The 12,328-nt window shown below is 43.2% G+C and overlaps 2 protein-coding genes across 2 annotated transcripts; both read left to right on the top strand.

Moving 5' to 3' along the window:
- Positions 1 to 563: 563 nt before the first annotated feature.
- Positions 564 to 1,259, top strand: LOC123129800 (protein DMP10-like). Its single transcript, XM_044549820.1, has one exon. It carries the CDS (start codon positions 564 to 566, stop codon positions 1,257 to 1,259), a length of 696 nt encoding a protein of 231 aa, XP_044405755.1.
- A 4,693-nt stretch (positions 1,260 to 5,952) lies between these two features.
- Positions 5,953 to 6,826, top strand: LOC123129799 (protein DMP10-like). The gene has a single exon (XM_044549819.1). It carries the CDS (start codon positions 5,953 to 5,955, stop codon positions 6,640 to 6,642), a length of 690 nt encoding a protein of 229 aa, XP_044405754.1. The 3' UTR covers positions 6,643 to 6,826.
- The last annotated feature ends 5,502 nt before the right edge of the window (positions 6,827 to 12,328 follow it).

The following is a 12,328-nucleotide window of genomic DNA, read 5'->3' as shown; positions in this document are numbered from 1 at the left end:
GTTTCAAAGCCCATGTTAATGCTTCGTCGTATATGAACAGAATCCGAAATCATGAATCTCCAACACATTCAATGCTTAGTCAATGCACACTTTATAGTGTATCGTGGCCTTCCAATTGGCTCCCATATTCATTTTGGTGCAAGCACGCAGTAACCATTGTCACTTTCGGACATGGCCACGAAAATAAACTAGCCTGGCGAGACATCTAGGAAATTCACGTGAGTAAAAAAATTATACACTTATGCACAAGCCGATGCTTAGCTAGTTCTCTTTCCTCGCCTTCCCGGAAGAAGACTTCCATAGCGTATTAGTACCAATGAAATTAACGTGCTGGCTTAAGTAGTCATGGTTATAATTAATTACAAGTTACACCAGCTTTTAATTAAATATAGCTAGCTAGAGAGTTGAAGCCCTGGTAGATGCATGCATGTATATCTTGATAGGGCTTTGGACTTTGGAATCATTCGCATAGGATTAGTTTGCCTATATAACGGCAACTTGAACATTCCTAGTTAGCTAGGACACGCGCCCACCCAAATCGAGCACAGTACGTAGTAGGTACAATGGCATCTTCTTCTTCTCCGTCGTCCATGGTGACCCAGATATCTCCACTGACCAACGACGTCGACGACCGTAAGATAACAGCCGCTGGCGCGGCACTGCCAACGCCAACCACAGACAGGGTCATGTTTGGCATCGCAAACCTTGCGCAACTCCTGCCAACGGGCACGGTGCTGACGTACCAGGCATTGTCCCCGTCCTTCACCAACCACGGCAAATGCGAGACCTCCGGCTCCAACCAGTGGCTCACCGCGGCGCTGGTCGCTGTCCTCGCCGCAGTGTGCATCTTCTTTTCCTTCACGGACAGTGTCATTGGCCACCATGATGGAAAGCTGTACTACGGTGTGGCCACGACGCACGGCTTCAATGTGTTCAACTTCTCCGACGAGGATGAGAGGCGGGAGTGGTCCGGTCTGGACGAGTTTCGGAGGCTCCGCCTCCAGACGCTGGACTTCGTGCACGGCTTCTTCACGGCGGTGGTTTTCCTCACGGTGGCGTTCAGCGATGTGGGACTGCAGAACTGCTTCTTCCCGGACGCCGGCAGGAACAACCAAGAGCTTCTCAAGAACCTACCTCTAGGAATGGCGTTCCTTTCCAGCATTGTGTTCATCATCTTCCCCACCAAACGGAAGGGCATCGGATTTAGTGACACGACTCCTCGCCAAAAGTTCGTCCATCCCAGCTTGAATAAAGTTTGATTCCCATAAGTGTAAGAACAAAACACCAACAAACATATACGTAGTTGCCATCCATGTTGATTAAGTGTTTAATAAATTTTGTGCAGGCTTGTAATATGATGGGGTGGATGTTGCTATCCTTCGTTTTTGTCCTTGCATTGTAGGGTTTACTAGTTATAGTGCTATCAGGTTTGCTGTGTGCTGATTGCTGAGTTAGATGATGGGTTTCTTAATACTGCATGAATTCACTCTTTTCTTCCCGTATCCTGTTTGCTATAAACAGATAATGTAGTTCCGTTATGTGAAAGTGATGAAAATGGGAGTAACCCAGTTCAAAAGAAAAGTTTGATTGAAAGTAATGGAACTAATGTGTAACAAAAGGTGCTTAACTGTGTATCACCGGAGAAAAACATAAAGTTTTTCAAGTATATACTCCCTCTGTTCCATAATGTAGTGCGTACAGATTTTTTGAAAATCGAACTTTGCAAGCTTTTTCCAATTAAGTTTTTGAAAATCAAACTTTGCAAGCTTTTTCCAATGAAGTACCAAATATATAAAATATGAAATTACTTCTTACAATGAATCTAATGATATATGCTTGACATTCTAGATGTAAATGTTTTTCTCCAAAAACTTAGTCAAAGTTTGCGAGGTTTGACTTTTTTTAAAAATATATATGTACTACATTATGGAACGGAGTGCGTATATAGTATGTCATAGTTGTCACATAAACAAAGTGTTTTCTACCATTTTTTCAAAAAGGGGGTTCGCCCCAGCCTCTGCATCAGAACAATGCATACGGCCAAGATTATTAATAAGTGAAAGATCCAACACAAGTCTCCATGTCTCGAACAAAAACCAAAAGAAGGCTCACGAAGAGCAAAAACAAAGGTAGAAAAGCCACAACCGACTGGCAAAAAAAGATAGAAACACTAAATGCCTATCCTATTACATGACCGCCATCCAAACCGGTTAAAAATATCCTGTGCTACCATCTCCCATCGGGTAGATCTAGTAACCAAACGCTCCCTGGCCTCCGTCGGAGTGAGTAGCGACCACACACAGATCAACGCAGTGGCTCGGAAGATAACCTGTAAAAAATGAATTTTTGTTGTTCTGTTAAAGACCAAATCATTTCTGCAATTTCAGATTGCCCATAATAACGCACAAACTCCTACACGAATGTGTTTCGCTGTGTCAAAATCTATCCTATCAAGCCACGTCCCAAATAACATGGTGATGAAATTCGGAGGAGTAATGTTAAATGTTATGTGAACCGTTCGCCACATAATTTTTGCTAGAGGGCAATCGAGAAAGAGGTGTTTGATTGATTCATGTTGGTCACAAAAGCTACATCTCATAGACCCTGTCCAATTGCGTTTTGCCAAATTGTCCTTTGTTAAGATAATTTGTTTATGTACAAACCACATAAACACTTTGATTTTCAAAGGAACTTTGACTTTTCAAACATGTTTCGATCCGGGAATCGTGCTAGAGTTGATAACGTCCAAGTACATGGATTTAACCGAAAACTCTCCATTCTTAGTTAGTTTCCAGCACAGCTTATCGGGCTGTTGAGACAACTGGAGATCCATCAATCTTCTCATGAGATTGAGCCAGGCTTCCCAACGGCTCCCTACTAGCGTCCTCCTAAATTGAATGTTGAGCGGAGTAGAGTGCAACACTGTTGCAATGTAAGCGTCTCTACGCTGAGCAATGTTATACAAAGACGGATATTGGAGTGCTAGGGGTGTCTCCCCTAGCCATGTATCCTCCCAGAATCTCGTAGCGGTATCATTTCCAACTATGAATCTTGTTCTATTGAAAAAGAGCGATCTAACTCTCATCAACCCTTTCCAAAAAGGCGAGTCAGTCGGCCTCACTGTCACCTGGGACAAGGTTCTAGAGTGGAGATACTTGTTACGTAAGATCTGAGCCCAAGTGGCCTCCGTCTCGACAGAAAGCTTAAACAGCCACTTGCTAAGAAGACATTTGTTCTTCACCTCCAGGTTTTCAATGCCTAGAACCCCTTGGTCTTTCGGCCTACAGATTATATCCCATTTAGCAAGTCTGTACTTTCGATTTAGCTCATCACTCTGCCAGAAGAAACGAGATCGATAGAAGTCTAGCATCTCCCGGACTCCCACAGGAATCTCAAAAAAGAAAAGAAGAAACATGGGCATACTCGTGAGGACTGAATTAATAAGAATTAGTCGGCCTCTGTATGACATTAGCTTGCTTTCCAGCAGCACAGTTTCTTCTCAAATCGATCCTCAATACACTTCCATTCTCTGTTGGTCAGCTTACGATGGTGAATTGATATACCTAAATACGTACAAGGTAAAGCCCCCAACTCACACCCGAACAGTTGTTTGTACGCATCTTGGTCATCATTAGCTCTTCCAAAACAGAACAATTCGCTCTTGTGGAAGTTAATCTTTAAACCGGTCAATTGTTCGAATAAGCATAACACCAACTTCATGTTTCGCGCTTTTGCCAAGTCATGCTCCATGAAGATGATAGTATCATCAGCGTACTGCAGGATGGATACACCTCCATCAACTAAGTGCGGGACCAGGCCTCCTACCTGGCCCGCCTCCTTAGCCCTTCCTATAAGGATTGCCAACATATCAACCACTATGTTGAAAAGAATAGGCGACATCGGATCTTCTTGCCTCAGTCCTTTGTGTGTTTGGAAGTAGTGACCTATGCCATCATTCGCTTTAATCCCAACACTCCCTTTTTGCGTGAAAGAGTCTACCTGGCTTCTCCAGGCCTGATCAAAACCTTTCATACGCAAAGCCTGTTGAAGGGAAGGCCATTTGACCTTATCGTACGCTTTCTCAAAGTCCACTTTAAAAACAACTCCGTCTAATTTTTTCGTGTGGATTTCATGGAGCGTTTCATGCAGGACCACAACCCCTTCTAGGATGTTTCTGTCCGGCATGAACGTAGTTTGGGACGGGTGCACCACAGAGTGCGCAATCTGTGTAAGCCTGTTCGTCCTGACCCTGGTGAGAATTTTGAAACTTACATCAAGAAGACAGATAGGCTTGAACTACTCGATACGAACAACCTCTGTTTTCTTAGGAAGTAAAGTTATCATTTCAAAATTTAATTGAAACAACTGAAGCTGTCTAGAGAATAAATCATGGAACATCGGGAGCAAATCTCCTTTGATAATATGCCAACACTTTTTATAAAACTCCGCCGGAAAACCATTCGGCCCTGGAGCCTTATTGTTTTTCATTTGTGCAATGGCCTCAAACACCTCTTTCTCCGTAAATGGGGCGGTCAGAATATCATTCTGATCTGCCGCAAGTTGAGGGACATCCTCAACCCCGGACTCATCTAAGGATACAAAATTATCCTCCAGAGGTCCAAACGACTGCTTATAGTAATTAGTTATATAAACTTTAAGGTTCTCTTGTCCTAGAATCGTCCCCTCATCTTGCTGAAGCTGAAATATCCTCTTCTTTCGGTGATTGCCATTTGCAATAATATAAAAGAATTGAGTGTTGTCATCCCCTTGAGTGATTTTGCGAACTTTAGCTCGCAATGCCCACTTCAATTCCTCTTCTCGAAGGAGTTCTTTCAGTCTCAACTCCGCCTCCGCTTTAGTTTCCAGCTCTCTGGTATCTAAAATAGTGGATTCAACTTTTATATCGAGGGATTGAATAAGTAGAAGGAGCCTTTCCTTCTCAGCCTTATAAATCCCATGTGTATGCTTTGCCCATCCACGAAGGGTATGAAAACATCACAGCCTCCTACGATATCAATTATCACAGCCCTCCATTCCCTTGTTTGCTTTACGATCGACGTTGTTATTTTGAAAAGATAATCATGAGCTATAAATCTTGCTTGCCTCAAGAGGTCTCTCCCATTTTGCGAAACAACACTTCTTTCATCTACCCCACCATATTTTACAATGATTAACATACTTGTATAAAATTAATTAGTACAGTAATTTAGGATAATAACTACGTAAATTAGGATAAACAGCTAAATTTAGGATAACTATGCAAAAAAATATACTGGGCGTTTTACACGTGCGTGCATCTATGTTTACTGGGTGTTTCTAGAGAAATTATATCCTTTTGTCAACTGCTACAGTTTTATAATCTTCATGAGACAGTGCCTCCTCACTTCCAAAATAAATGGCCTCTTTTGTTCAGTTATGCTTTCAGCAATAATGACTTTGTTGGTATTTATTTTATGTGGGATGTAGCTTGGAACGGGGTAGAGCATCAGGTTTTTTTGAAAGGAGATCAGGAGGAAATTAATAACGTGAGTAAAAAGTGGCGTACTTGCGTAAAAGCTGATGACTAGCTACGACTTGTTCTCCTTCCTCGCCTTCCTGGAAGAAGACTTGCATAGCATACATCACCAATTAAATTCACGTGCTGTCTGTAAACTATATACTCCATGTCACACGAGTTGGTTATAAGTTAACTACAACTTACACTAATTAACCATTCACCAAAACTAGCTAGAGAGTTGGGACCAGGTACATGCAATCGTGTAGTGTAGAGCCCTTCAGCATGCATTCAGCAATACCAAGTAAAGACTAGTCAACGCGCCAACACCTACTTAAATTTGAACTTTGGAATCATTCAGCAATACGTGCCTCTATATAAACCTCAACGTGTCGATCCGTTTGGAGCATTCCAACTTTCAGAGCCAGCACACACATCAAGCACAAAGTACGCGTACAATGGCATTTTCTTCTTCGGCGTCGCCCACAGTGATCCAGATACATCCAGTGACCAACGAGGACGACGGTAAGATAACAGCCGCCGGCGCAGCAGCGCCAACACCTACCACGGGGCCTGCACCGGCCACGGTCATGTCGAGCGTCTCGAACCTAGCACAGCTCCTGCCGACGGGCACGGTGCTGGCATACCAGGCACTGTCCCCGTCCTTCACCAACCACGGCAAGTGTGAGAGCTCCAACCAGTGGCTCACCGGGGCGCTGGTCGCCGTCCTCACCGTCTCGTGCCTCTTCTTTGCCTTCACCGACAGCGTTGTCGGTCGCCGCGATGGAAAGCTATACTATGGCTTCGCCACACTACGCGGCTTCAACGTGTTCAACTTCTCCAGCGAGGAAGAAAGGCAGGAGTGGAACGATCTTGACCAGTTTCGGAGGCTCCGCCTCCGGCCGCTGGACTTCGTGCACGCCTTCTTCGCAGCGGTGGTTTTCCTCACGGTGGCGTTCAGCGACGTGGGGCTGCAGAACTGCTTCTTCCCGGACGCCAGCAGGAACACCGAGGAGCTGCTCAAGAACCTGCCCATGGGCATGGCGTTTCTGTCCAGTTTTGTGTTCATCATCTTCCCCACCAAAAGGAAGGGCATTGGGTTCACTGACAACGCTCCTCCCCAGAAGGTGGTCCATCCCTTAAATTAATTAAGTCTGATTCTCGTAACTTAAGTTGCCACTTGCCAGGAATTGATTGAAAAAAATTGAATCCTTCAGGAAATTCATACTCAATCGGATTTGACGACACCGCTCCTCGCAGGCGTAGAAGTTGCTTGACTGTATCATGTTGGAGAAAATCATGAAGTTTTCTAATTATATATGTTCAGTGTGTCTGTGCCATGGTTCTTTTGTAAACAAGAAAATGTTTTCCGTCCAAAGCAAGTGTATAATTATGTAGGTGCCCTTTGTCCCAGCCTCCCAGGCTTATCAGATTTCTCCATTCCCTTTGTTTGCTTTAAGCTCGATGTTTTTATTTTATACAAAAAATCCTTAACTAAATCGAGTTTTTATCTAAAGTTCTCTCATATTAGGAGACCCATACCTCACACTTCTTTCTTAACTCGATTCTCAATTCATTTTACAATGACTAAATACTTGTATGAAACAAAATAGTCCTGAAGTTTAGGATAAACACTTGAATTATTGGATAAACACCTAATCAATTGGATCTGAACCATTCTACTAAAAAAAATTATATATGTGGACAAATCTAAAACTTGCGGTGTATGAAGCAGACAGGGGAGGCCCCATATATACATTTAGAGACATTAAAATTGGACCTTAATCTCTCCATCTTAAGGCACTAGCAATTTCCGCCGTTGGATTTGCTGTTTTGGGCATCCCTAGCCATTAGATGCCCTTGTCAATGTGCGGATGGGCCGTGGATCATCATTGTTTGCAGAGTGGGCGAGGGACTAGGATGACGTTGCTAGGGCAACTATTCCCATTGCAAAATCAAAAGTATTTGGTTGATTCGGGTCTGTGGATGGTCAGAAGACCCTCTAGGGCCTCCTTTGGTTCATAGGAATATTGTAGAAATTGCAAAGGATAGGAATTTCGTAGGAAAAATTCCTTTGAAGCCCTTTGGTTTATAGGAATGGATTCCTATTCCTACGTAGGATAGGAATTAATCCTTCACATTTTAAAGGGAAAAAAAATATTAGCCTAGACTCAATGGAAAAAATCCTATCCTATACATCAAATGACATCTCTTTCTTTATAGGATTTGAGATGCATGTCATCTCACTTCCTATGATTTTCCTATTCCTATATTATTCCTATCCTATGAACCAAAGGAGGCCTAGGGATTCTTTGATTCGCAGGATTTTGAAAACGCAGGAATAGGAAAAGTATAGGATTGGAGTGTCATGCCCACTTAAATCCTATAGTATTAGCAAGGAGTGTTTGATTTCACGGGAAAAGCAAAGGAATTGTAAAAAAAGGTTGAAATGGATATTAGATTTTCTATGAAATGTAGTACAAAAGATTCGATTGGAAAAATTTCGATGGGATTCAATCTTATGAATCAAAGGACAAAAGTAGGAAAAATTCCAAAGGATTTCAATCCTTCAAAATTCCTATAGAATTCCTTTGAATCAAAGGAGGCCCTAGTATGCTACCAGCAAGGGTCGCAACGGCCTTGCCAGAGCATTTATTTACAACAAAAAAAGGTTACAACATGTGAATCGAGAATGAGATCCAACAAAAATCTGATTTATAGACGTATCGGTTATGAGAATTCCACAACATCTTAACTAAGTACTCCCTCCGATCTTGAACTAAAACCACGACACTTATTTTGGATCGAAGGGAGTAAATCTTAACATCCTCCTTCAGTCTAACTTATCTAAGTTAAGATTTTTTTTTCTAAATCTATGAAGCTGTTGCAAACACTGGTTCTGTAAACTCGTCTGCAACTTGACCATCCTTGGGTATGAACTGAATTTCAAATAATCTTTATGCCACACGCTCGCGAAAAGGTAACCTACCTCGATGCATGTGCTTATGCCTCACATGGAAGAACGGGTTAGTGGAAGATATGTTGCACCAATATTGCCACAACAAAGAAGTGCAACCGAGCATGCTCATCCCCAAGCTCATTGTACCTCTGTTGCGGCATCGCTAGAGGTACAACTCATATTGTTTTGTTTTGTACATATACGGTACCGCAGCATGCAATGGGCCGAGATTCCTTTGACTCCGAGAAGGATGAAAAAACGATGGTCACTCTAGCAGCCGTGAGAAGGAAGCTGCTAGCTAGCTAGCTAGCTACTTGGCTCGTTGCGAATTCTTTTCTCCAAGTTGGTTGTAATATGTTTTTTTTTTGAAAAGGGGATTCCCCGGCCTCTGCATCAGAACGATGCATACGGCCATCTTATTAACCAAATAAAGAAGTACCAACATGGTTCCAAAGGTCTTCAAAAATAAGAAAAGTACAGAAAGCTCACACAGAGCCAAATAAAGTCTAGAAACACCAACTAGCCAGAACAAGATGCCACAACCGGCCGGCTCAAACTAGATAGGGAAACTAAGAACCTATCCTATTACATGACCGCCATCCAAACCGGTTGAAGATATCCCGAGCTACCATCTCCCAGCGGAAAGATCCAGTAACCAAATGCTCCCTGGCCTCCGTCTGGGTGAGTAGAGACCATGAACGGATCAGTGCCGTAGTTCGGAATATGACCTGCAAAAAATATATACATGATATTCTGTTAAAGACCAAATCATTTCTGCAAGTCCAGATAGTCCACAGCAAAGCACAAACTCCAAACCGAATATGTCTCGCGAACCCAGGCTCAATCCCATTAAGCCAAGTCCCAAATAACGCATTAACAAGCAATATGGACTGTCTGCCAAAGTACCTTGGCCAACGGGCAATCAAAAAAGAGGTGTTTGATAGTCTCATCCCGATTGCAGAAACTACACCTAGTAGGTCCTGTCGAACTACGCTTTATCAAGTTGTCCTTAGTTAAAATAACTTGTTTATGGACAAACCACATAAACACTTTATTTTCAAAGGAATTTTGACATCCCAAACATGCTTAGACGTAGGAATGGAGTTCGAATTAATAACATCAATATACATTGATTTAACCGTGAATATTCCAGACTTGGTCAGTTTCCAGCATAATTCATTGGGTTGTTGGGAAAGCTGGACGTCCATCAGTCTCCTAACTAGATGGAGCCATTCTTCCCAACGGTTGCCCGCTAGCGTTCATCGGAACTGGATATTAAGGGGGGTAGACTGAAAGACCGATGCGACGAATACCTCACGTCGTTGAACAATGCGGTACAAAGACGGATATTGGATGGCCAGGGGTGTCTCGCCAAGCCAAGTATCCTCCCAGAAACGTGTGCCCGAGCCGTTTCCAATAACAAACTTCGTCCTATTAAATAAGGCCTGTTTGACTTTCATCAGGCCTTTCCAGAAAGGCGAATCGGTCGGCCTGACTGTAACCTGGGACAGAGTTTTTGTCTGGAGATACTTGCTGCGAAGGATTTGAGCCCACATAGCATCAGTCTCCGATGAGAGCTTCCACAGCCACTTGCTAAGAAGGCATTTATTCTTAACTTCTAGATTCTCAATACCTAGACCCCCTTGGTCTTTCGGTCTACAGATGATATCCCATTTAGCAAGCCGATATTTTCTTTTAAGCTCATCACCCTGCCAAAAGAAACGCGATCCTTAGAAGTCCAGTCTCTTCCTAACACCAACTGGGACCTCAAAGAATGATAGGAGAAACATTGGCATGCTCATGAGCACCGAATTAATCAGGATTAATCGGTATGACATGAGCTTACCCTTCCAGCAGCTCAGTTTCTTCTCAAATCGGTCCTCGATGCACTTCCACTCTCTGTTTGTCAGCCTACGATGGTGGATTGGAATCCCCAGGTAGGAGAAGGGTAACTCTCCCAACTCGCACCCAAACAATTGCCTATAAGCATCCTGTTCATCTTTGGCCCTACCAAAACAGAACAGCTCGCTCTTATGAAAGTTAATCTTTAACCCGGTCAATTGTTCGAAAAGGCATAACACAAGCTTCATATTTCTAGCCTTGGCCAAGTCATGCTCCATGAAGATGATTGTATCATCAGCGTACTGAAGGATGGATACACCTCCATCAATAAGATGAGGTACCAAACCACCTACTTGACCATTTTCCTTAGCCCTTCCTATCAAGATTGCTAACATATCCACCACAATGTTAAACAAGATAGGGGACATCGGATCTCCTTGTCTGAGGCCTTTATGTGTCTGGAAGTAATGACCTATGTCATCATTAACTTTAATTCCCACACTACCTTTTTGCGTAAATGATTCAACCTGTCGGCGCCAGGCCTCATCAAAACCTTTCATACGCAATGACTGTTGGAGGAATGGCCATTTGACCTTATCGTACGCTTTCTCGAAATCCACCTTAAAAATTACTCCATCTAATTTTTTGGAATGGATTTCATGGAGAGTTTCATGCAGGACGACCACCCCTTCAAGGATATTTCTGTCCGGCATGAAAGCAGTTTGGGACTGTTGCACCACTGAATGCGCAATCTGTGTGAGTCTGTTAGTCCTGACCTTGGTGAAAATTTTGAAACTAACATTGAGGAGACAGATCAGCCTGAATTGCTCAATTCTCACAGCATCTGTCTTCTTAGGAAGCAGTGTGATAGTCCCAAAATTCAAGTGAAATAATTGAAGCTGTCTGGAGAACAGATCATGGAACATAGGTATTAAATCCCCCTTAATAATGTGCCAGCACTTTTTATAGAACTTTGCCGGGAATCCATCCGGTCCGGGAGCCTTGTTGTTTTTCATCTGTGCAATAGCATCAAAAACCTCCTTCTCCAAAAATGGGGCAACCAGAATATCATTATCAGCAGCTGATAGCTGAGGTACGTCCTCAGTCCTGGACTCATCGAGGGACACACAATTATCCTCCGAAGGTCCAAATAACTGCTTATAATAATCGGTAATATATGTTTTTAGGTTATCCTGACCTAAAATAGTGCCCTCATCTTGCTCAAGCTGAAAGATATGCTTCTTTCTGTGCTTGCCATTAGCTATCAAATGGAAGAACTGAGTGTTCGCATCCCCTTGGACCACTTTGCGGACTTTGGCACGCAAAGCCCACTTCAATTCTTCTTCGCGAAGCAGTTCTTTCAGCCTCTTTTCCGCCTCATTTTTAACCTGAAGCTGAGCTGGTGACAAGATATCGACTTCGGCCTGTATGTCCAGGGCCTGTATAAGAGTAAGGAGTCTATCCTTTTCAATCTTATACACACCACTGAGGTGCTTAGCCCAACCCCGTAAGAAACTTCTTAAATGCCTAATCTTATTCTGCCAATGCTCTATCGCATTCTTGCCTCCTACACCTCTATCCCATTCCCTGGCGATCAAGTCCAAGAACCCCTCACGTTCAAACCAAGACATCTCGAAGGAGAAGGTATTCTTGTTACCCTCATGGTTCGGCTCCCCTGAGTCCACGAACAATGGGGTGTGATCAGATATTCCCCTCGAAAGAGCTTGCACCGTAACCAGAGGGAACTTTTGTTCCCACTCCACGCTCGCAAGTACTCACAAGTTTTTCATAGGTTGGGTTTGGTAGAGCATTAGCCCAGGTGAACTTTCTCCCAGAAAGCTCTATCTCTCTCAGATCCAAGCTTTCAATAATGGTATTGAACATAAACGACCATCTGCCGTCAAAGTTATCATTGTTCTTCTCCTCTCTCCTCCTGATGATATTGAAATCACCTCCAACTAAAATTGGAAGCTGTTCTGACCCACAGATTCGAACAAGGTCCGCCAGAAACTCCGCTTTAAGTTCAGGCTGTG

The sequence above is a fragment of the Triticum aestivum genome, chromosome 6A, assembly GCF_018294505.1.
Source record: "Triticum aestivum cultivar Chinese Spring chromosome 6A, IWGSC CS RefSeq v2.1, whole genome shotgun sequence".
Taxonomy (NCBI): Eukaryota; Viridiplantae; Streptophyta; class Magnoliopsida; order Poales; family Poaceae; genus Triticum; species Triticum aestivum.
This window is presented reverse-complemented; position numbering and strand designations above follow the sequence as displayed.